We start from the raw sequence: 25503 nt of genomic DNA, 5'->3' as shown, positions 1-25503 counted from the left end.
ATACTTATCTTCCTACAAAAACAAGAAAACAAGCAGCTCCCCCTCACCCATCCCAAACCCAAGTGTTCCCCTGAAAATCTATGTAGATACCAATATTAATGACAAATTAACATTTTGTGCTTCCACAAGACCTCCAGATCTTTTTTCAAAGCAGCAGCTGTAAGGTAACTCCCTGGGGAGGAAGAGCAAATGTGAAACAGCATCTGACAATACTGCAAGAGGGTGGGACAAAAAGTGAAGTGTCTGTTTGAAAAGATGAATGAGAAGAGTGTAATTACCAAAGCAGAAGCTTAATTAGCGTAGCAGAACGGATTCATTACTGCACACTCACAAGGAGATTGTTAGGGACTACCTTTTTTATATCTCAGGCAAAACGGAGCACTTAATAGCACAGTACTACTTAAAACCCCTTTGGGATTTGACTCTGTAGTGGTTCACAAAGAAGCAGGTTGCTTACTCTACCTATTGGTGCCACTCCCGGTGACACTGCGAGGTATCGTAGTGCATCCCACAAACATTCTACCTCCAAGAAAAGCTTTGCTTGGCTTATCAAAGCAGTGAGACTGGAGGCTTGCAGACCAATTCAGGCAGCAGTTTATTAATTAAAACAAGACCTCAAATCCAAAACAGGCAGCACAGGAGACGTTAAAATATATATGGCAGTCAAGTATTGGGAAATCAGGTTGTTTTTCAGTCTCTCTACCGAGATCTGATTTCAGAGATAGTATAAGAGCACCTGAGAGTGGATGGTGTTGGCAATGAGCAGCAATTATCTCTTGTAAGAGTAACTTGGAGTGTTGTCCATAGATCCCAACAGGTAGTTTAAAGATTTAACACCAGCTTATCCTTAAAGTGTGAATGGATGCGTGGACTCTTGAGCCTTCTCATCCTTTTCCTTAGACAAGGGAGGAGGTCACTTCTGCAAAGCTCCAGGATGCAAAACATTTTCATTGCTTACAGGTGATTTAAATTTTGAGGGCCCTGATGTGGAAGCTTTAACACAGCTCATTGTACAGCAGTTAACTCTGGATTTACAAATGTGAAATGAGAACTTTTCTTTTTGAATTTAAAATCCTCCCAAGTAAGCTGAAGGAAAGAAGTAAAGGACTCAGAAACTGGCATAAATTTCCTTCATTTTACAAAATGCAGTTACCTCTGCCTTTTCCCCTCCTTCCCTTTTTAACTATTTTTTTTTTCTTATAACCTCGGAAGAGTGAGCAGAAATACATGTTTCTCTTTCAGATAACACATTGCTGCTGCAAATCTTTGCCCACCGAGCGCGTTACCTCAGCGGCAAAGCTCTGCTGGATGTCATTGAACATCTCACAGGTATTGCCTTCTTCAACTAATCTCCACTTCTTGAAGTCTTCAGAGGGAATATTTAGAGGGAATACCTCAGAATAGACAGTGCAGTCGCTTATCAAACACCAGAAGGTCCTGAGCTTGTTCCTCCTGCAAAATACTTGTACTTGGTGTATTTGGCAGGGGTTTGCCTGGCCTCTGCAGAGGCTTGCAGTGTGTGAGAGAAGAACAGCGCTTGGGCTCCAGCGCTGAGCTCTCACTGAGGCATCTCAGGACCCGCCTCCAGGAAAGAGAAGGCCTAAAAATACCCTGGCTGACTTCTCTCTTTGAAGTACAGTACAGTAAAGGTCATGGAGGTCTCTAAGAGGTCCCTGTTCTACAGCGAACCAACATCCTTTAGAAAAAAAATTGTGGCAACTGGTATTTCTGAGGATCGGTTTGTTTTGTCATCATAGGATTCTTGTTGTCCTGTTGGAAACTTTTGAGGCGGAGTCCTGCAGAGCCTGGGGGGTCACAGTGTAGGTGAAAACTCAACACACATATTACAGGCAAGGACTTTGTGCAAGGCAGGATTTAGGGGCAGAAGGAGGCAGTTCAGCCCAACCCACTGAGGCTCCCTGCCTGTATTGCAGATATCATATGGACTCATTTCAGGATGTACAAACAGTCTACTGTATCAGCAGTGTGCAACACACTGGAAGTACAGCTGATAATTGATTTATAATAGTAGCTTGCTCTGTCCAGCAATAGCCAATGAATGGAAAAAATTATAATCTCAATATATACTAGAGAAGAGTATTTATAGCCTTGCTTTAATTAGGACTAAATCCACTTCTAGTTATGCCAGCATCTTTTAATCCAAGGTTTAATACACTTTGCTTCTTCATTATGAATCTCAAAAGGGCATGTTTAGCCATAACAAATATAAAAGGGCCTTTAAAGATAATTTGGATAAAGTAAATCTCTGTAAACATAAAATTTACTTTTACAGTTATTTTAATCTCTTTTTCAAATACAGCATTTGAACATAAATTGGAACTACTTTAGAAAGCGCAGATGTTCTCTCTGGGATTCAGTGGGAACAGACAGCTCTTTTTGTTCTGAAGCTCCATAGTGACCACTGTGTTTAATAGCATTTAAACATAAATTAACTCCTATTTTAAAATAGGTACCCTTTTCCTGCTTACTAGAGTTGGTTTTAGGTACTGTCAGGAGCCGTTTAAATGTTGATGACTGATGCTAGATTAACAGCATAGAGGAAATGAAGGTCCTTCCACTACAAAATAATAAATAGTTACTGCATAACGTTTCTACTGAACAGAAGATAACAAAGCTCTCTTCAGACCATTTCAGATTTTGATCTCTCAGCAAAATCTGCCATGCAAGGAGCTTATTGATAGTAAATTTTTGTTTGTATTTAATAGAGCTCAGTTCAGAAAATGAGCTGAGAACAGACGTCAGAGAGAATGTGCAGAATGCGTTAAATATCAGGCGCCTGTGTAAGATTTTTCTCTGTTCCCCTATTTTAGGGAATGTTGTGAGGGCAATTGCCATTAAACTCGTGAGATGCTCAAATGCCATGGCAATGGGGTTTGGGTAATTATCTAAGACATTCTGAAGTTTGAAACAGCTGTTCATTAGAAGCCACTAAGTATGAGGGGAAAAAACCTCAGTTTGGACCCTTCTGTCACAGACCTCAGTTAGTCACTGATGTTTGTAAGAAAACTGTCAAGCAACACACATCTTTTCTGGGCTGAAGTTTTGAAGTGTGGTGTCATACTGCTGTTTGCTGTGTGCCACTAAGCAAAAGGAACAGCCACACGGGACTTCTGTCATTCTTTGTCAAAGGTCACAAAAAAAGTAATCATCCTTTTGTTAGAAATCTTTCAATTACCTCTCTGAGCTGCATTTCAAAATCTTCAGCAGCTGGTTTAGACAACTTCTTAACGGAAATAAACAGCGATTTGCCATTTTTGGCATTTGTAATGCAGAAGCAGATAGTGAAATTATTTACAAAATGTGTATTATTCACTTTGATAAGTCTATCATGGATACAAAGCCTCTGATTTGGAGAAATTAAGGTCCTCAGAGGTTGGTTATGCTGTTCAGTGGATGATCAGCCACTGTTGCCTGTTTCTGGACCATTGGGCCCTTTGTGCTTGTTGATATTAGCCAGAAAAGCCTTCCAAGAACCAAAACTTGTAGGTACTTGTAGGTACAAGGAACATACTTGTTTACATTACGGCTGTTAATCTGTTTGTCTCTCTCACCTGGCAGTGCTTGTGGCCACTGTTTATCCCCGGAAACCTCAATTCGTCCACCGCTATGTCCTGCCTGCGCTCTGGTTCCTTTTGGGAAACAAGGCCCTGCCTGTCCGAAGCGGCAGTGTCAGGGCTGTGCTCACCAAGCTTGCAAAGAGCCTTGACGAAGTGATGGGCCCCAGCCTGAAGAAGTATGCCACCAACCAGCCTCAGTATGTGACAAGAAACCTCTGGGATCTTTTGAACCTGAATGTGAAGGCTTGATGTGCTCCAGGAAACAGAAGGAGGGGTGTGGAGTGGGACAGCTGGAGGCAAAGGTGGATGTGGTGGTGGCATTCGTTTTATTCCGTGTGTTTGAAGAAGAGGATTTATCTGATAGAGTTTGTAGTTACACATTTACTTAATATATTTTGATGTTGGTTTAAAAAAAAAAAAAAAAAAAAAAAAAAACACCTTAAAAAAACTTTAAAAAAAACTTAAAAATCTTAAAAAACTTAATAAAAAAAATTTAAGAATTCTTTAAAAATAAAAAATATTTTAAAAAAGAATTTTTCTAAAGTTTTATGTCTTGACCTCATGTTCCCTAAGAAGTTTGCACAGATACCAAAAAAATAAAACCTGTGTGTAAATGCAATTTGTAACTGTAAAAAGGAAAATACTATATTTATATACATAGAAATTAAGAGATGTGCACATACATATATTTTTACTTACAAAGTAAGAGATGGGCTTTGGAAGCATTAGAACTGTAGGAAGAGATGGTTTGATTTCAGAAGCATAGAATGAGAAGCCAGGACCTGCTTGCCCAGAAGGTACGCAGTGGGGTTATGGGAGGATGTGCAGCTCACTGTATATGCCAGTGTATGCAGCGGATGCCGAACTGCCGGGCAGCCCCTTTACAAGTCTCTGGTAGCTGCTGGTGCAATGGCCTGAGATGTCTAGGTCAGGCTCACAGCCCCAGTCCAATGACAGCAGAAACCTCACCAGATGCACTGAAATTTTCTTCCCGTTTCAGGGGATGCGTCCTGTCTGTGGTCCCCTGTGCACCACATGCAATGGACTGATGTGGTGAGGTGACGGGTGCCATCTGACTGCCACCCAGCACCCTGAGGTACCCCTGGGGAGGGGCAGGAGAGCGGTTTGTGGCAGGGGGCTGTGACACCTTGCACATGGGGTGCTGGCTGGGCAGTGAGTGGGCTGAGGGTGTCCTGGGCAAAGGTAAGCTGTGTGCAGGCATTGTGGGACAAGGTATATTTTTTTAAAACTATATAGATTTTCTAAATGTCTTTCCGTCTTTTGAGATGTGAAGAATTTGCCTTCTATGCAGACCAGTAAAGCACTTCTGAACCTGAGATTCAGGAAACAGTGAGGAGGAGATGTGCCAGTCCTTCACCATACACAGATTTGGAAGCACAAGAGGGAGGAGTGATGAGAGAAGAGTGGAAAGGCTGAAAGCAGCAGATGTTGGTGCATCTGTGTAGTCAGATATGAAAACAAAGCAGCCTTATCTGTGTTCACATAATCTTCCATATACTGGCAGGGTTTTGAAAGAAAGAAGAATAGAAGTTTTGGGGAGAAGAAAAAACAGGAAAATAACAGCATGAGACACACTGGGCCCATGGAAGTTTAAAAGCGCCTTGACAGGTTCTTGACAGATACAAGGACCTTGTAGGAAGCTGGGAGGTCAAAGAATAATCCAGGGAGATCTGACCATTCCAGGAATTTTATGGTCTTATGTTTATGTGCTGCATTGTTCAGTATGTCTGAAGCTATGCAGGACTCTAACTTGCCAGATAAAATGGTTGCACTGTGGCACCTCTTAAGGAATCTCTTTTTAGTACAGTATTAAAGTGGCAAAATTATTTAGTAGACTCTTCTAAAATGTTTTGTGCTGCTGTTTGTTTGTTTTTTTTTTTTTGAACTCCCAACTTTTGGTAGCAGGGAGTACTCAGGAACTCATCTCTATGAAGTCTTGGTATGCGATCTAAGCCAGGGACCTGGCTCTGAAACACCAGTGTTTCTGGAGATCCTGCAGCGGAAGCCACAGTCCTTGCAGATCTCATATATAAGTGGAACCTCTTGTGTTCTAGTTGGTACCCATTGCCCCTTGTTTAAATTGCAGATCTGGAACTATGTCACTTCCTTAAGCACCTGCAGTTTGCTACTGCCTGAGATCTATTTCAACAGGTTGCTTTTCTGCCTTTTTTGTTTTGTTTTGTTTTAATTAAGCAACTGGCATCTCTCAAGGGCCTCCTGGTTTTGCTTCCTCTACCTCAAAAGTTATTCTTGCTGTTTTCCTCCTCTGCAGGTCTCTCCCTCCGGAGCCCCGTAAGTGCTCCCTGCACAGGCTGCTTTTGCTGGGCTGAATAACAGTCCTTTAGTTTTACTTTCTCTTTGGCTATGCTTGGGCCTTTGGGAATGTGGGGGGAACCTTCTGCACTTGGGGGGGAAAAAAGCTTTTGTGCACATGATATGAGGTCTCTAGAGCGTGTTTTCATGCATTTAGCTGTAGCACTTGCAAAGTTGGTTTGAAATGTAACCCCTGTAACTGGTTTCTTAACTCTCTGTTGGCCTTGAGTGGTGCTTTCACGCATACTGCTCCCCACAGCTGGTGAGAATAAAGCATTGCCTGCCAGTACCTATTCTGTCCAGGTGTTTTATTTTTTTAACTCTCCAGCTGAGGCAGTTTCCCTGTAAGAGGGGCAGTCCTACAACAGTGAGATCAAATCTAGCTGACAATGTCTCTGGTGACAAGCAGAGGGTTTAATGGGTGAAGGTTAATTCAGCTCAGACGAGCTCTCCTGCCACAGGTTTGCACAGGGGCACATCTCAGAAGCCATTAAGAAGCTACTAAGGTTTTTGGATGGCACAAACAAAAGGCAAATCAGTGTTGAACCTTCTTCCAGCACTGATAAGAATTTAAATATTTAACTTCTCAAACTTATTTTTATTATAATTTTATTACAGAAGTCTCACCAGAGAGGAAACTGCAAGCTGCACTTGCAGGCCCAGTTTAATTCATTTAATGTGCAGTGCAGTTGCTAAACCACAGAAGTTAGGATAGGAAAATAAATGAATGGCAACTTTGTACATTGGCTTACTCTTACCCTACATCCTTCCAGAGGCCCAGGACAGACCCTGGCTGTCACAGAAGGTTCTTCCTGCTTGATGAAGGTAGAGTTGTCATAAGGGAAGGCAGGGGAGAAAAGGTAAATATGGTGTCTACCATAAAGGAGTGAAGAAAGTTTACATTCCCCTGCAGAGTAGGGAGTGGTCTTTTGCCATCTCCCTGTGCAAGGGGGCATTAGAACTCTGAAGCTGCATGAGCAGAGAGACTGGTGCTACATACACTGAATCCAGTCTGCAAAATTCATCTTTTCCTCAAATGGGCACTTTCTTCTCACCGAGAGTCAAAGCACACACCTGATGGCATGACTTACCCGCTCTTCGGAGTGCATGTGCCATGCAAATGGGTTAGCTGGACCCTGAATCTGCCTGTGGAAGTGCAACCACAAACCCCTGCAGCAGAATGTACGTGCATGAACTTGGCAGTGCCAAGAAGACTTTGGGAAGGATATGGAAAAATGAATGGCAAACTGGGAGGACAAGGAAGGAAGGCTGGACCCAAAGCATGGTGCAGAGGCTGAAGGCTCCTGTTGTAAAGAATGTTGATTCTGCTTCATGGTGCTGCTGTGAGAGGTGGAGCAAAGAATTAAAGAATGCACCTGAAGGGAGCTGCTTTTGCTGAGGTGCAGCTGGGGCATGGATCATAATAAGGTGATTCTGGTAGAGTTTGCTCTTGCCAAGGTTAAAGGTGAGCTTGGGAACCAGGTGCTGCAATCCCTCTCTCAAGCAGAGGGAGGGGATTTGCACTGAGGTGGCTATTTTAGTCCTTGGTAAATAGTGACGATGGGAATAAAAGTGGTTGCATTGCTACCAAATCTCTGACAGCTGACACTGAATCCTGATACTGTGATACTGCCTTTGATACAGACAGAGGTGAGAAAACCACTCTAGTTAAAATTAGAGTTGACCCGAACCATTAAGCCTCCACTCTGCCTTGATATCTTTAGCTGAAAAAAACAGTAACTCTGGCCAACAAACTGCCCCTGTGTTTCCTTAAAAGCCCCCCAACAGCTTTGAATGCAGTTGGCAGTGGTAAAGGAGCTGTAAAAGCCATGCTCTGTGCTAATAGCTGTGCCCTGGATAAATAAAGGCTGTGCTATTTTCATGGTGGTTTAACAGGTTTCACCTCTGCTGCATTTGAGAGCAGCACGTACAACCTCGGCCCCCTTTGGAGACTGGGGTGAAGGCTGCAGGATGTGCAGGTCTGTCACTCCCTGCTGCTGGCTCCTGGAAGGGACGTCGTCGGTGCCCTGCGGCCAGCACTGCAGCTGTGCCCCGGCTCTCGGGCACGGCCTCAAATGTCACATTCCCTCTGATTCAACTGCTGCTGCTGGGGCTTCCTCTGCAGATGCACACACATCTGTACGCACACATCTATACGTAGAGACACTTCCTTTTCACAATAGTCCTCGTCTGTGCATGCTGTCAGCGTATATAATAGATCAGACTATAAAACTGCTCAGTGTTGACACATTTCTGTCAGTGCAAACATACAAGTAGTAGTACGTGTTATTTCAAGAAGGGAAGTTGGCTATTCTAATAAGATGACTTTCACATGTGCATAATTGTGCCAGTACCAGGATCTCTATTGCTTTGATTACTGTATTATTCTGGCAGTTTTTTATTTTCAGTATCACTCAGTGAAAACAAAACATGCTCCTGTTTCCTCAGGGAACGGCCACCCACCAGCTAACTCAGCCCAGTGGTGCTGGTGGGTGGCCCTGCAGGCTGGACCTCCCTGTGATCCTGCCATTAATGCTCCATTTGACGGTAATGGTAACAGCGTGCCCCTCTTTTGGTCCTGCCCAGGGGTGACAGTAGTTCATGTTTCATGCCTGTAGGAAGCTATAGTTTTTGTTTGTTTGTTTGTTTGTTTTCAAAATTACAGATTGCACTTGTCCCAGTAAAAGCTGGCCTAAGATCTTCCTTAGTGCATTTCCAACAATGCATAAATCTGTCCCACTGTATCCTTTCCTTAGTGACCCTCTCCTCCTCTTTGTCTTTTGCCATGGCTTCTTTGTGTCATCCGCTGCTACTTTTCATTATTTGGCATTGCAATGGCATCATTTATTTACACGTTTGGGAGACAATGTACCCAAAAGGTCCTATATAGAATAAAGTTTTCTAACTAGATATATCCTTTGCTCACAACAGACCTGAAGAATACTTGGCCCAAATCCCAAAGCTTTGCACATTTGCAATCCGAGTAATTTCTGGCTTATAGCTGCCTTCAATCACAATTTTATATGTAAGAAGAGGAAACGTATTTCATGGGGAAAACATGCCCTGCTTTTCAGACGGCAGATATATGTGCATTTATCCAGAACAGCAGTAAAGTAGTGTTGTTTGTAACTTGTTTGTAGAGGATGAGCTGACCATAAGGCCAACAACAGGTGAGAAGGGTTTCACAAATCTATTTATACTCCAGCCTGGGTGCCGTTCAGCCCAGAGCTATGTGACAACTCATTGCCATGGGCCAGTGCTTCCCAGCGTAATGAATTCCTGTGTAGCTGGAACAAGCGCTTCTAGGTTTGGCTCTGACTCCTGATGAACTGCGTGATCATTGACATTGCTGCCTCTTAAGAAATTGTTTAACAGTTTTGTTTCATAATCATTTGAATCTGCTAAACTTACATTTTAACGTGTAGCTGCCATTATTCCTGTGCCTTAGGAAAAAACACTTCACAGCCCAGTGCAAACCATAACATTCTGTCAGCATATTCTGCATGGTTGCCAGTTTCTGATGTTACAAAAGAAAATGCATGTGTGAGGTATGAATTAGGATTTTTGGAGGAAAAAAATCTATTTTATGTGGCTGTGTGTGTTTGCTTAGCTATCATCTAATCCTGGCCTAGTAAAGCCCAGGCAGGGTAGCATGATGGAGGGAAGAACAGTCCGTGAGCTTACAGGGTTGCCATTACCAGCAAAGCGAATATGTCTTTTTTGTTTTCCTTGGAGACAAAATCATGGAAACAGACTGCCTGTTTACCCCCCTCTCTGCTCTAATATTTTCTCAGATCTTTTTAAAACACCGTAGTAAAGACAGTGAAACTTGCTGTTGGAAGGGTAGTATTTTTCCCTCTCCTTGAAGTCACTGCTCTTTCACATCAGAAACATTTCTTAGTCTTCAAACATGGTAATAAACAAACGTGGATGATGCATGGTCCTCCTGATGGTGCTTCAGAGTACTGCTAAGTGCTTGGCTTACAAAATTAAATTTAGATATAGCTCAGGTCTTGGCTCAGTATTATGCAAATTTAGGAGGAAAAAACAATTGAGATAGAAACCTCAAGATAACTGGATCCATTGGGCCCTGTGCTAGCTTTCTGCTTACCTCTTTGCTGGGCTGGCCTGCCATCCCAAAATGGGTGGTGGGAGATGCTCAGCCCCAGAGCTGTTGCCTTGAACTTCTGGAGCATGTCAGTCTCCTGGGAAGCATCATCTGAAGAACAGAGACGCTCGCACAAGTTCTAGTCTCCTTTTCACTGCAAGGAGTCTAAATCAAACCCATCGAAGGACTCCTAAAGTTACTAGTACACTGTTTATTTAAAGAAGTGCCTTTCTATTTTTGCTGGTTTGTAAACAGCCTCTGTGGCAGTTACGACAAACTTCACTGTGTGGCTGGAGCAGACAGGCTGCTGAGCCGTTGTGTTGGGAATACACTGGGCATCTAAATGCCTACTGCGCTTGTTGTGTGTTTCCAGCAGCTTTTTTTTCTTTTATTTCCCTGTGGAAAAGCTTTTCCTAGCTCTTTGGCTGTCAAGAGAAATCTGCAGGGCTGGATGGGGAAATTGTTGCCTCGCCTGGGCTGGCAGAGCTCAGAGGTGCAGTACGTGCTTTCTCCCACTCTTGGCTATTGGTAGGATAAGTAGTTCTGAAGTCCTGAGGTTTTCAACATGAAGAATGTAGCATTGTAATTTTATTTCAACTGTCCATGGTGCTTTCTAGATTATTTCTTCATTTTGCACCTTAGAGATATCCTGTTACCAGCTGTTGTTAATGTGATACATGGATCGACATTATATTTGTCTCAGATTCAGAATTAGGTAACTGCTTACCAGGAGCCCTGTGTCTGTCTGCAGAGTGCTGAGCGCCAGCCGGGCAGCCCTCATGCTCCCCATTGCCTGGTTTATCCACATGAAAAAGCGTGCTATGGAAGCCTACTGGTATGCCATTAACGCATGTACGTATATGCATGTGTTTTCTCCGAAATATGAGGATGAAAGGATCTGCATTGGATATCAGGTTATTGATTAAAAAACATCAGTATTAAAAAACTCCAGAGAGATGCATTACCTTGTGCCCTCAATGTCTATGGTAACTCTATTTACAAGAAAAGACACAACACTTCGAAGTGGAGGAAAACATTAAAAATATTAAAAAAAAAAAAAAATTGTATTATACCGACAGGTTTAATTTAGAGTTTGAATATAAGACTCTTACACTGATATTGGGTTCAAGAGGCAGGAAGGCTGCAAGGTGCAAATTGCCCCATTAGGTTGACTTCTTAGAGTCACACTCAAAAGCCAAGCAGCCAGTGAATTTGTTGGTTTAGGTTTTACCTGTAGCGCCATGTCAGCCTTGCTATATATCTTTCTGTGTCTACTGGAATGCCTGGAAAGTTTTGTTCCCAGCTTTACAGTCACTGCCCTGGGGAGTCTCTTTAGTTTGGAGAAAAGGAGGCTAGGGGGGGACCTTATTAATGTCTATAAGTATATAAAAGGTGAGTGCCGTGAGGATGGAGCCAGGCTCTTCTCAGTGGCAAACAATGATAGGACAAGGGGTAATGGGATCGAGCTGGAACACAAGAGGTTCCACTTCAATTTGAGGAGAAACTTCTTCTCAGTGAGGGTAACAGAGCACTGGAACAGGCTGCCCAGGGAGGTTGTGGAGTCTCCTTCTCTGGAGACATTCAAAACCCACCTGGACATGTTCCTGTGTGACCTCATCTGGGTGTTCCTGCTCCGGCAGGGGGATTGAACTGGATGATCTTTTGAGGTCCCTTCCAATCCCAAACATACTGTGATACTGTGAAGGACATTGCTGTGTTGGCAGCCCTAGGCCTCAGCTTTCATTCATTCATATGCTGAAGACCCAGTGGTTTAGTAATAGTAATAATAAATGAAGAGCAGCCTTTAACACTGAAAGCTTTCAGTTTCTTCTTAATTGCTATATAATCAATTCATCTATGCCTCAAGGAAAACTTTATTAAAGCAAGAGGGATTCATACAGAGTAAGACAGGCTTATAACCCCTTTCTCCTTTAAAAGAACCTTGATAAAGGGTGTACTCTATACAGTCTAACTCCAGAAATCCTCACAGGATTACTTAATGCAGTCACAGAGTGGAATATTACTAAAGAAAGGATGAGGACAGGTAAGCGGCCAGATTTTGAAATTCAGTATGTCAGTAAAGTGGAGAGCAATTAGGGATGGTGAAGGCTGCAGATAATTTTGTGCTTGCAGTGGTGGAACAGGGTATATGCAGGGCAGGCAGATGTGAGATGAACCAAAATGAGATCAGAGGGATAACGTGGTCCTGGGTCTTGACCACCTTGTCCAGCTGAGTGCCTACTGTCTGTATCTGCACATCTTTTTTTTGACATTTACATTTTCATTATTCATCCAAAATGGCCAAGAAATGGAAAGTTGGGATCTTTGCTCCAAACTTTCAGTTGATCCAATATACAGTAGTGAGTTTATATTTGTCTGAGGACAACATGGAAATGAGTCCCTAATCAATACTGCAAGCATTATGAAACCTGCAGTATCTTGCCCGGGAAGATCAAAGTCTGAGTTTGAAGTTCATAACTGCAACAAGCATCTATACACACTGCAGTCATGATGGCACCGAGTGTATCTGCTGTGGATGGATTAATGATCTGCTAATCTAGAAGGATTTCTCTTCAGGAGATGTTGGCAGCTCCTTACTGATGAGACATGACAGTAAGAACAGGTTACTCTATCTCTGTGCTGAGATTTCTTTCCCTCCTACATAGAGCAAAGGGAACAACTTCTCAGAATATTCCTCTTAATGACGAAACTTCATAAATGATTATGAAATGCTTTGGGTGTTCAGAGGTGTGGCAGCGCAAACACTGTGACACGCTGGTTTTATTGATAACCTGCGTAGTGCTGTCATCCAGATTGCTAATATCTGGAGTAGTTCTTGTCAAAGAAGTAACTGGAGTATAAGTAGTGCTTTCATGTTCTTGTGGTCTTCAGATACTGAGGGTATGGAATGACAAGTCCCTGCAAGGTCTGAGATGTGAGCAGCGTCACTGGAAGCAAGGGCACCTGCCAGCTTTTTAAAGGTCTGCAGATAAAGTGCCACACAGAGCTGTTGGCCACTGTTCTTGCAGCAGTGAAGCCCTGGCTGGAAAACTGATACTGCTTCACTCTGTGCTCAGCCCCTCTGCAATGAGACTCCACTGCAGCAGGTGCACTCTGGTTTTAATCCTTAGGGGAAAACCACTACCTGCTGCTCAAACTAGCCGTGGTTGCATGCAGGAACTCTACTAAACAGAGTACAAAATTGCCAGGTAGCTCAAGCTTAAATCAGGGCAGGGGAAGGGTGGAAGCACAGCTGATCTCTGCTCTGCTCTGTCAGTGTACAGGCTTGATCTTGTAGCCTAAAGAAGGCACGTTTGTGTAGTGGAAATGCAACCTTAATTGATGTACAAGTAAAACATAAAACAGGCTTGCACTGTGGTGAGGAGGAAGCAAATAGACTTTTTATAGCACAGGGCACTAATTAGCGCACTAAGGAAGAAATCAGTAGTATAACATTGGGGTAAGATTTAAGCCGTTTGCATACAGAATGTAAGAGAGCTCAATTCATACCTTGCATATAAAAACTCTGATTTATTTACATCAGTAAAAAATAAATCTTAAATTTGAGTATGGTCTTATAAAACAATTGTATTCCAGAAAAATTACATTAATGAAAAATGAAAGTGTTGTCCAAAAAAACTGTATAAACATTTTTTTTTAAAGTGACCACCCAAACTATAATTTCCTCCATACTATAGTTACTCTTAATCTCATGCTTGCGATACAAATTGAAGGTAAACACTTTATTTGCAATAGTCCTGTACATTAACTGTACTGAAGAGAATCTGTTAGCTGTATGTAGTCACAAATTCATATTATAAAGTTGTAGATCGCTCCTGGAGAAGCTCTGTTTCTTGAATATAATTCTCTGTTTTCTGCAGCGTCCTTAGAGCAGCATCCGAACCCTTCAGCAGCTGCAGTGTTCAAGTGGGGTTGTGTTTGCAATGAGCCTCCTGACGACCATGGGCTTAGTCAAAGCTGGGAGAGATGCTGTGGTAGGATGACAGTTTGTGTGCCAGGTTTTCAGGGGAGCCTGGTTTTTGGGGGAAGATGCTTTGGCTGACTCCACGTCTAGCTGGCACATGTGTGAGGAGGTTTCCAGCCTGATTGCTGAATTGAAGTGTTGCTCCATGTGCCGCTGTAGCTCTTGTACCACAGATTTTGGTGCCTGGGGTATATAAATGAATACTTTCTCTCATCACCCATCATGGGTGCCGGGACATTTCAGCATGAAACCATAAAGAGATAAAATGATTGTAGCAGCTGAGCAGAAGTTGTCCTCCCACTCTGTCACATTTTCATCTTCAAAGCCACATTTAGGCATGCAAAGCGCTGACTTTCTGCTGTCATGTTCCTGATTTGGTTCCATTCTGGGTAGTTCCTGCCAGCAGAACAGACAAACTCAAAGTGCACGCGAATGTATTTGTATCTCTGTGTATCTGGGAGGGAGCTACACTTCTGATGAGGGGGAAGGCCAGCCTGCAGTTTGCCCTGCTGTTGATCTTTGCAGTACCCGCAGTGATTTCCCAGTTCAACAGGGGACGGTGCATCTGCCTGTGTGACTGCAAGGTGGATGTGTTGACATCTCCTGGCTGTACACTCTGGGTAAGGCTGCTGTACCACCTCAAGCTCACAAAGCCCTGACGATCCACAGCATCTGCTTACCGGGAGTTGCTTCTTTCTGTTCAATACCTCACCTTAAATATGACAATTAAGGTGTCAGAAGATGGCACTGAAATAATTGAAGAAGGATCATTGTGATTAAGGCACCAGACTAAAACCTCAGGAGTTCAGTATCCAAAGCGGTCCTTTGTACAGCACAACACGAGTCTCAGTTCTCCCACCATGAAGGTGGCAGGAAAGGTTAAAAATCCTGTGTGAAGGCGGAGTGCCCAGATGCCACTATCATGAAAACCATAAGAAAAATTTAAACTATTCCTATCAAAATAGGACCACAAATGGCTTTTTTTTTTTTTTCCTGGATCTCATTCTGTGCTGAAGTTGCATATAAAATCACATCAAATTAAAGTAATTAAAATTACATTAATTCAAATTTGCATCTTAATTGTGATGATAAATGAGGTGAGCAAGATCCAGTAAATTCTGAAACTGTATTCCACTGTAAAAGCCTGGGATTAATCGACTGTAAAGAACTTGTGTTTTTATTAACAAACATCTGTCTAGACTCTTCAGTGAAATGACAATAAATCCCCTCAAACGGCATAAATCAGAAAGAATATAAATCTGTTTCAGGGAGAGCAGGGTTCTCTATGCTAGCATTCTCTTCTCTTTAAAAAAAAGAAAAAAATACATGTCCTTAGGTGCCTCAGGATTCATAATGTTTGATTGGGCTATTACAAAACTACTCTAATCAGGATTAAGCCTTGTACCCTGGAAACTAGAGGTGATGAGATTATATGATGATCAAGGGTGATTTAGAAGATCAAAGCCTTTTTTGAGGGAATAAGGTCCCTAATTTTACTCCTTTAAAAGAGGTTATTTTGTTTTAACTTGTATTGGTCTTATTCTTTTTCTGCATGTTGACAAATACCCAGTGTAAAGATGTGGTTTTGCTGAAGCCATTGATGTTTTTGCAAGAAAAATCAATTGGTTCAGGATTTTACCTCCCCCCTGGAAATGTCACAACAGACACTTTTTACATAACTGAAACTTTGGTGCCTCCTGAATAAATAAATTGTCAAATATTGATAATTTCTGAAAGTTTTTGAACTCCTTTAGCCAAACAGCGAAACAAAGGACTTCTCTCTGGGTCCTGTCTTTATCAAATCAAATTGCCTCAGACTTGACCAACTGCGAAGTATTTCTTTTGCTCAGTGTAAATCTTCGAGTTGCGCCACGAAATGCAATCCAAAGAAGAAGCAGCTGCCTACCCCTCTACTGATATTTCACTAGATTGTTAGGACCAGTCTGGGTTTTTCCATGTGATGCCGTCATATTGTTTCCTAAAAAAAACAATGGAGCCAGGCTTTGGAGGTTTGGTTAAGGCCCCCTGGGGCCTCTGGCTTTGATTCTTTGCAGGTGCTTCTGCTGTCAGTCCCTCTGCAGCCCCTGGCCCACGATGTAGAGCTCGGGGTGGGACGCGGATCTGTTGGACTCTTTGATTTCGGGTACGCAAGGGCTGTTCCAAGAGTCGCCTGCTTTCCTAGGGCTCTCCTCCAAGCTGCAGAAGGAAAGATGCTTAAGTTAAGAGGCTAATGAATTGTGACTTTTTAAAACAGCACTGATTAGACCACATTAACCCTCAAAGCACAGATGCTGCACAATACTATGTAATTCCCTGTCTCCTGTGTATATGCACTGTACTGTTCACTCCCAAAAGTCTACTGGGAAGCAAACGTTTCATATGTCGAACCGGGGATCAGTATGAATCTGGGTTTACTTGCAGGTGGACACAGACTTGCACAAAAAGTCTTGTTCCGACCCTGCTGGAGGAAAGGTCTTACCTCTGTTACACATCTGTTGAGTGAGGTTACAGTGATTTCTGAGTATGCCAACATGACTGTGGGATGCTGCAGTCAGGAGAACTGAGACACGGAAAGTGTAAATGATGTTCCTGAAGTCACACTGGCAATCTTTAGGGTCACAGGGACTTTATGAATCAAGATCTATTATAGCAGTGGAGCTAGTCATGTATGTCTCACGCCTTGGGCCTTCATGCTGAAATGTGCCCTGTGTTGCTGTAACTAATTAAAGTGGTTTAAGCTCAACATGAGTTATCTGGGAATCATTATTGTGTTTTAAGTATATAAACTGTTAAACTGTATTAGCTTTCAACTACAGACAAGCTGTCGTGTTCCTATTCTGACTGCTAGGAGTTTAATTATTTGAACTGAGGAAGAGATTTCTGATATGTGACCAGTCATGAAAATAATCCAGACCCAAATATCACCCAGTTGCAGAAGGTCTCACTTGGGCTACTTGCTTTCGGTCTGATTCAGTCAACACAATCCATCCTCAAGCCCTCCTCGAACAATATCTTAAAGGCATGTAATCTTTTATCTTTGTTCTACCTCTTGGGAGATTAGGAATCTTAATAAAATATTATTTTGTTTAACTGCACACACAGAAATCCTATTACAGATCAGCAAGATTTCTGTGAGCAGAGCGATTGTACATGTTATGCCTTGATAAGATGCCAATAGCTGCTGATCGCTGTCAAACGACCAAGCTTAGAAACCAGCAAAGTCAGCTCATTCTGTCCATGTACTGGCTGTCCATGTGGGAACCAGTTGTACTGACTTGAGCACTGAAACCTGAAACTCTCATCAAGTACCCTAAGACTGGACACAAAAGCTCTAGCTCCCGCCTTAGGGCTAATGATGTCTTAAGTCCTGATACTCCTTAGAGAACAGGATGGGCAGGAGACAATCTTGGGAAAGAAATGCTTTTTGCCTTCTAGGGGATCAGCGAGTGTACAGGAGACATGCAAGTCTGCGTATAGCACTGACATTTAATGCCTGGCAACACCAGTTAGCAAGTGAGATGGAAGTCACCCCCCTTTTTTGGTGTTTCTTCTAAAATTGAGTGGGTGGGAGAGGATGCTCAGCTGCCTAATGAGAAACATGTTGCTTGTACAAGCTCCTCTCTTAAACAATCTGTTTCTCAGCAAATTGATGTTTTAATTGGGCATGGAAAAATTGGAGGACTCTATCCTTGAGTTTGGGAGCATAGTAGAAACTGGCTAACTCACTGATTTTCAAAATGTTTTACCTGTAAAAGAGTGATGCTATTGCAGGTTTGCCTCTGCCTCTCCTCCCTCCTGTGACTAGTGCTTGGAGCTGCTAATAACACACAAAACCCCCACACAGACAAAAAAATAGGCATTGTTATATTTGTAGAGGAGAGGTAGAGCAAGGGAAGGAATGAAGGAAAGGAGACTGACAGCTGGTTGGGAATAGCTTGTGAACTTGAGACCAGATGCAAACATGGCCAGAACGAGGAGGTTTAGGAGCACAACATCTGGTTTGGGGACACGTTTCGAAATTTCCCTCCGTCAGCTGAATGAATGGCAAGGCAGAGGAAGCCTTGTATGCTTAATGAACTTGAAGGAGAAAGACGGACCAGGGTATGGTGGTTTGTCTCTTATGGCATCTGCTGCAAGAGCAGGGGTCGGCATCTGTGCATGGGGATGTGGCGCTCACAGCTGTGGCAACCGTGCTGGTCCCCAGTGACTGGAGATGAGCAGCAGTGATGGGAGGAGCTCTTGGAGCTTCTGCCTTATGCTGGTTCCTAAAACAGTTCTCTGCCCATCAGTGTATTTGCTGTGATATTCAAATAAGGCCATTTGATGTAAGGTCTGTAAAAGCTTCCTCCAGGCAGCTTATTTTAAATGTAAGAAAACACACGGTAGTGTATTGCATTTTAAATCACTGTATGTGGCAATTAATGGGCCAATTTTCCCTTTTGCTTATATTGATATAAATTTGGACTAACTCAGCAGGACTACTTTTGATGTCCATTTGTATAAATGGTAAGTTGAATTTGGCTCAGGATATATGTCGTTCTTCCAAAATGCTGTATATCATAACACTAGCATATATAATTTTTTTCATGAAAGGGAAGATTTTATTTACAGTGGTTTGTTTTGGTTTTTTTTTATATTACTCTCTATGCTCTGACAGACTACAATAGAAAGATAATACACCCCATTTAAGTATAAATTAGCTAACAATTTATAAAAGACTGTTTTTCACATTGATCCATAAAACTGCCAGGGCTTTTGTCTTGCAAGGTTTGATATAAAGCCTCTTCTGAAAACATTTATATCTGCTAGCAGGCACTGGAGTAGGCAAAGCTGACTTCACATAGTACACAACAACAACAGAAAACACAGCAACAACATATAGGACTTTTAGGAAACTTTCAAATGTCAGAATATATTGCAATATTAGAACTGGGAATGCAAACCGGTCTGCATTTCTCCGTGTTCTTCACATGTTTTGTTCAGCACTTTTCTCTACTGTCCCTGTGGGAAACTTGATCCTTTTTCTGTCTCTAGGGAGGGAATTCCTGGACACCTTACTTCAGTGCCTATGACTGTCCCTTTACTCATTCAGTATCCAGGACTGTCCCAGTATTTACAATGTGCGGAGTGCTTGTGCACTTACAAGTGCAGTTTTGTCTCCTGCTAGTGTTGGTCTTGCAATCTCTGCTCATGGGGATGATTCACATGATTTCAGCTGTTCTCTGGCAAGAGTAACAATATTCCTCACATGAGGAAAGGCTGCCTGAGAAGGGTCTTAATCCTCTTGCGTAGCTTAGAGCTTAATGGACTTAAACATCCTAAGATGCTAAGAAACTAGAATAACAACCCTTTTTACTTCCGGGCTGTTACACTGATCTTTGAGTATTCCCAAATACCATTTCTGTTTCCTAGCTGGTTCTGAGTTGTTGTTTTGTTTTTGTTTTTGTTTTGTTTTGTTTTGTGTGGGTTTTTTTGTTTGTTTGTTTTTGTTTGTGTTTTTTTTTTTTTTAAGTGGTAGAGAGAATTTAAAGGTAAGCCCAGATTTTTTTAAAAATGGCCACCAATGCTTGCAAACATGGAACTGGTGTGTTGATGCTTCAATTTCTTTAAACTGACTTTTTCAGAGCAATTAATCTTCAGTAGCCATGGGAGGTTTCTCCACTTTGAAAACTGGGCTTGGGCTGTGGACTCATTAGACTTGAAATTGGCACCTAGTTCTGAAAGCCTACATGAGAAGCTCAGAAGCTCACATTATCTGTCATTCTTGCCAGCTGATTTGAAACATTTTAATAGAGATATCAGGTGAACAGTTTACTGGCTTAGAAGCTGAAGTTAGGAATGATACCCTTCCTCTTGGTCCAAGCCTACCTCCTAATGGTTATTTAAAGATGTGTGTAACCTGATGGTTACTTCAGAGCTTTTAAGAATTGAATGTGGCTATCTTTAGCCCCCATGCAAATAAGAGAAGTTCTGTGCCATGAAACCAACACTGAATTTTCCCTGGGGTACCTGTCACAGCAGATATGTAAGTGTAAGGCTTGAGCAACCCATGGAAGCTTAACTCCTCCCTGTATTCATACTGGCAGACTGAAATCTGGGGTGAGAAAATAGAACAGAATATTTCAGTTGGAAGTGATCTACAACAATCACCTAGTGCAACTGCCATGGTATCTTTGCCCAGCTGTCTGTTCTGCACATGAAGAGAGCACTTTTCTGGGAAATCTCTCAACGACATTAAATTCTCATCAGGAGCTCAGAAAGCCAATGCAGTGCTACCCTTCCGCTTCCTTGGCCTAGAGTGGGAAGTTTCTTACCTTGCGTGGTTAAGCGCGGGTTCACTGCCAGATGTCACGGCAGCTGGAAGACGAAACAGGACCCCTGGTCGGCGGTCAGAGAAACTTCTCCTCACAAACGGCTGAGGATTGGCAGCGCTCAGGGATAGCTTTCTGGTCCGGTCTCCAGGCTGCCGGAAAAGCAGGCTGGTCTTTTGGGAAAGTGATGAAGCTTCAGGCTGACTGGTCGCTTCCACAGAGGGTTTGGTGGGTTCCTGTGGAGGTCTGGCTTCAAATAAGGAAGAGGTGGCTGGGCAAAATATCGAATGAACATTGCTGCCTCTCTTGGAGGAGGAGAGCTGGTGCTCATCTCCAGCATCCAGCCCAGGTCTTGGCCCCTTGTAGGAGCGGGATGGGGAGGTTGGTGGGGAAGGAGCGGTGGAGAACGGTGGGGGACTTGCATCTCGGCGGTAGGCTGGGGAGCCCAGCATCCGGTATGGTGTTGGCGAGCTTTGCTTGTGTCCCGTGGGAGGGCTGAGCGGTTTTCGCTGGGGTGGTGGAGAAGGCAGCTTCTTCTGTGAGGGTGGGCTGGGCACCCTGGGACTTGCGGGGGGACTCGGTTTCCTTTGCGTGGTGGGTGAGCTTGGTTGCGGGTTGCTACAAGCCTGCAGAGAGCGTCTGTGGTGTGTTGGGGGGCTAAAAAGCCGTTTCTCCATTGGTGGAGAAGGAGGAGGAGGAGTTCTCGTTGGGGAGACCCTCCTGGCAAATGCTGAGCCTTTTTCATTTCTCCTGAGCAAATCAGGAGAACCTTGCTTCTGGTACTGCACCAAAGTCGCAGGTGAATTGGGCTCTTTGCTCTCTGAGCTGTTGATGTGTGGTTTTGAAACCCCACTGGGATTTTGAAGAGGAATGATTTTATGGGTTTGCTTGTACAAATCTGCAGCCTCTTTCCTCTGGGTTTCCAGTATCTCCTCCTGGCTAGGTATGTGCACACTGGTAGGGTTCAGCTCCAGAGAGTACCTCTGCAGTTTCTCGTCCCCTGCTCCTGTATTCCTTAGACCTTTATTAGTGATCGCACTGGGGCCACTGATGTTTTTACTTGGCAGTAAGTCAATGGACTGGACAGAGGCTTTCATTTTTGGGGAAACTTGTGCTCTCTTAGCAGCATGAAATTCTGTTTTGGCAGGCTTTTTGGCATCTTCTGAAGAGTTTCCTTCTATTTTTGCAGTTTCTTCAGGCTCAGATAAATCGAAACACGTGTCCATTAACATTTCAGGTGGTGGTGGTGGCAGGTTCTCAAGGTCTTCTTCAGCTTCTTCCTTTGTGTCCTTCTTGCTTAATTCTGCAGTTAGTGCAGGAGGAAAGGCATTTGGAAAGCTAGAAGAAACTCCATTGGCATCTGAAGGGTCCGTGTCTTCTACTGGTGAAATACGATGCTTAGGATTTAAAGGTGCCAGGCCTCTCTGGAAAGGAATGGTGGGTGGAATAACTGGAAGTCCAAATTTTCTGAGGCAGGCCTTCAATTTGCTAGAGGACCTGGCTGTAACTTGTTCATCCTGTAAATAGGGTGCTGCTCTTGATTTCCAAGGCTCTGGGTTGCTATGTGTATCCTTCTTCTCATAAAACATTTCAAGCCTTTTGCTGATCTCTTTCTGAGTTCTCTGCAGCTCTAGGAGGGTCAGGTCCTCTGCCTGGCTTCTGAGGGACTCCTCTGACCTGGACCGTCGTTGTTTCCTGAAGGTTTTCTGTCTGCCCATTGCTGTACTGGGCCTTGTTGTTAAAACCGCTCTTCCACTCTCATCCTCTGTCCATTCTTTATGTCTGGATTTAGCTGGGACAAACTTGATTTTTTCACTGATGGCATATTTCATCTTCAGAATAATTTCCTCTCTCTCTGCATTCTCTGTCCTCTTGATGGACTGTCTTTGCGTGTTATCAGTGACTGCAGGTGAAGACAGGGGCCTCCTCGGCAGGGCATCCTTCCCCATATCTGATAAACTTGTGTTGTCATCATCCTCGCCCAGGGTGCTTCCCTCATCATCTTCATCATCATCATAAGGAAAATCTGTTGATTCACATATTTTGAAATGTTCATCTTCCTGAATAGAGTCAGACTGGAAGGAGTTATAGGAATGACTTTTTCTCAAGTTTGCATATTGGGGCGTGGTAGAAATGCCTTCTGGTACTCTACCCTGACAAGAAGTTGCTTCTTTACTCCGCACAGATGAGTAAAATATATCTTTAAAATGCCTTTCAAGTGCACAGTCATGGGATGTGGCTGTGCCTGGCGACATTGTCCCATCACGCACTGTTCTGGCATACTTTTGGGATGGATGTCCCTGTGCATAGGAATCACAGCTTGCTTGTCCTCCATGCTGGCTGAGAGCACTGAAGTCTTTGAGGGATTCGTTGTCCACGCAAATGCCACTGTCCTCAGAGCAGAGAGTCCTGTCATCACCCTGGGACTGAGAGGATCTCACTGCTGAGGCTTCAAGCAGCCTCACCATCCTCAGCAGGCGCTCATCAAAGCTTTGCTTTGCTTTCAGTTTTCCTTCCAGGTTGCTTGCAGCAGACTGCAGGTAGCTGCATGTTTCCTGCAGGGCGTCAGACGTGAGAGAGGCCAGTGTCCCACTCACTAACTGCATTTTATTGACTGTGTACTGCAGTAGTTGTTGCAGAAGATCAGGGTGCTCCTTCAAATCACCTTTTTCTGCTGGCCATGCCAGATTCCCACCTATGTCTTTGAGGAGACTTTCACCATCACTGGCAATTTCTTCCAAGAGCTGGTTGATTTCATCAAAACGAAGCACAAGAAAGCTTACCATCTGCTGTAGGAAGAGTTGAGTTTGGGTAGCCTGGTTGGCCATATGAAGTATAGTTTCATATTTCGAGAGGTTGGGATTTAAGTAGGCGTATGCACTCTGATGAGCCTTAACAAGCAGTTCTGGGAAATCTACTTTTTTCTCTGTCTCGCACGGCGACGAAATGGACTTTTCTTTACTTTTGCTAGATCGACCTTGTTTTGCCAGCTTGTGATTTTTTTGCTTCTTTCCTTTCTTGGGAATTTGCTTTGCATTGCTTTCATCCTTGTCATCCCAAATGAAAGGTGACGCTTCTGATTCACAGGAGCTTTGCTTTCTGATCTGTATGGCCTCAGTGATACTTTTTTGAGACTCAATCAGTTTGGACATAACAACTTCAGCATCTGTGGCTGTCCTCTCAATTTCCTTGTCTTCCCTGGAAACTTGAGGATCTGAATGGGCCTTGGAAGATAACTGCAAATCATCTTTGTTGTCCTGGTCCGATAATTCATCCTCCTTTTCTCTCAGGTATTCTTTCCCCTGGATCCCATACTGGTGGAATTCATCAATATTGTAGCAAGATGAACCTTTAACAAGCAGTGGGATTCCTTTATCTCCCGGATCAATACGCAAAACACTTTTGGGTTTATTGAAAGCCTTAAGACCACTTCTTGCAATTGTATTTGCAATCTCATTGTGAAAGGGTGTGCAGCCCATCCTTTCTCTGTCTTTGGCTTTATCTTTGATTAAAAATCCAAATGAAATAGGAAAAATACAACAAAAATTCAAACTTACTGTTTCATCCTGAACTGCAGACTGGCATTCTTCTCACAGCTTTTCCATCACAATTCCAGTTTTGTTGTTGGTTTTCATTGCTGTTTGCCTCAAAATCTCACGTGCTCACTGCCCAGGATCTTCTCTTGAGTTGTGCACTGCCTCATTTTATGTTCCCACTCAGGTTTTCTTCTTCAATTCAAAAAAAGAAGTGTGAAAGCTCTGCTGGATTTAGAGCTAATGGATTAAGAGGACTTGTGTGCCTCACTTCTGTCTTGACAGATGTCCACTACAAATAAGAGTTTAAGCTCATTAGGGTAAGCAGGCACCAGCCAGTCAGCACCCGTGTTGTATTTATTAAGGCAGTTTTTTTTCTGCACTATATTGGGAGGCAAAGGGACTTGGTAACTGTCCCTCCTTTATTTCCCTTGTTGCAAAAGCATAACACACGCTGAATGCAGAGATTCAAAGGAAGATACTGTAGTTTAGAGGCCTTTTTGAAGGGAAACTATTTGAACAGGTGCATAAATGATACTCCTGAACTAAGAGAAAGGTGACCTTGACCAAGTATACTTCTATGGGAGAGTACAAGACACGAAATCCAAGGGGTTAGAGACACCTGTTAGACTTCTGCCTTGAGGGGCTTCAATTTTTTCCCCTGCTTGCCAGTGACAAGCTGTTTACTCTTCCTTCTAAGACTTCCAAACAAGATTTTGATTTTTTTTCTTCCCCTCAGTTGATAATTCTTGGAAAGTGGTTTTTTTCCTCTTCTAGATAGTTTCACAACCTGAAAAGGTGAACTGCACGATAACAGTATTTATAGAATAAGTTTTGCATATGTTGTCGAGATGGTATTTGCCTCTAATGGATCTAAACTGTAAAATTTTAGATGAAAGAAAAATTAAATGCAAATTCATATTTTCCTTCCTCTGAGTGTCTTGGGATAAAATCTGAATGTTTTCTTTGCAGTCACAAAAGTGATTTGCTTACTTTTATTTCTTTTCATCACTTAGGGCTTAGTTCTCTGAACTGCAAAACTTTATGGGTTAAAACTATAAGAAAAAAGCTAAAAAATTAAAAACACAGACCCATTTCTGAAAAAAAAACACCAACCAACCAACCAAACCACAAAACTGTTGTTTGGTTCACTTCTGAGATCAGAACAGAATAATCCTTTCTGAAAGAGAAATTTAAGAAGCCAAAGTAGGAATTGAATGAAGCAGAAGATATTTATCTTTTCCAAGTATTGATTTATGAAGGGTGGTATGTGGATGAGGGTGAAAATAGCAATCCCCCCCACGCCAGTTTCCCTTTTCATTACTCAGACTGGCCTAAGTGGATTAGTCTTCTAATTTCCAGATACAGCTTTTCTACCAAAGGTGGCCATTTCTCAGTGTCACAAGGTCACAGACAACAGTGGCCAAATCTAATGCTGGGTAGACACCTGCAGCTTCTCTCTAGATTTCTAACTGCATGGTTGAGGGTAACATGTCTGAATCCTAAAAATCTTTGCATGCTACCAAGGCTATAAAACATTCTTAGACTTTAACGAACAGCTTACATGATTCATTCCTTGGTGCTGGACTGCAATAGCTGCATATCTGCATGGAAAGTTGTTATTCTCTGTAGCCTTGTTGTTGATATCTCTTTT

At 42.9% G+C, this 25503-nt stretch overlaps 2 protein-coding genes across 2 annotated transcripts in view; one reads left to right on the top strand and one right to left on the bottom strand.

Annotated features, from left to right (window-relative positions):
• LOC136099571 (TOG array regulator of axonemal microtubules protein 2-like) overlaps positions 1-3827 on the top strand; it is a 29655-nt gene extending 25828 nt beyond the window's left edge. Inside the window, exons 19-20 of the mRNA XM_071807267.1 lie at positions 1243-1329; positions 3580-3827. Of these exons, the coding sequence (XP_071663368.1) occupies positions 1243-1329; positions 3580-3827 (335 nt within the window). The remainder of the gene's footprint in view (positions 1-1242; positions 1330-3579) is intronic.
• Positions 3828-13399: 9572 nt separating this feature from the next.
• Positions 13400-24120, bottom strand: LOC136100675 (photoreceptor cilium actin regulator-like). The gene is made up of 2 exons (XM_065836022.2): positions 20320-24120; positions 13400-16201 (listed from the first exon to the last, which is right to left on the bottom strand). Exons 1-2 carry the CDS (start codon positions 23793-23795, stop codon positions 16072-16074), a joined length of 3606 nt encoding a protein of 1201 aa, XP_065692094.1. The 5' UTR covers positions 23796-24120; the 3' UTR covers positions 13400-16071.
• Positions 24121-25503: the final 1383 nt, after the last annotated feature.

This window comes from Patagioenas fasciata, chromosome 3 (assembly GCF_037038585.1).
Source record: "Patagioenas fasciata isolate bPatFas1 chromosome 3, bPatFas1.hap1, whole genome shotgun sequence".
NCBI classification, from domain to species: domain Eukaryota; kingdom Metazoa; phylum Chordata; class Aves; order Columbiformes; family Columbidae; genus Patagioenas; species Patagioenas fasciata.
This window is presented reverse-complemented; position numbering and strand designations above follow the sequence as displayed.

What these genes read in the sequence shown, in the direction of transcription:
- LOC136100675 (XM_065836022.2), bottom strand. Translation starts at nt 23,795, where the DNA reads ATGGGCTGCACACCCTTTCACAATGAGATTGCAAATACAATTGCAAGA. An exon ending in CCCGCGCTTAACCACGCAAG is followed by an intron (nt 16,202 to 20,319) that starts GTAAGAAACTTC and finishes TTCCTTCTGCAG; the next exon opens with CTTGGAGGAGAGCCCTAGGA.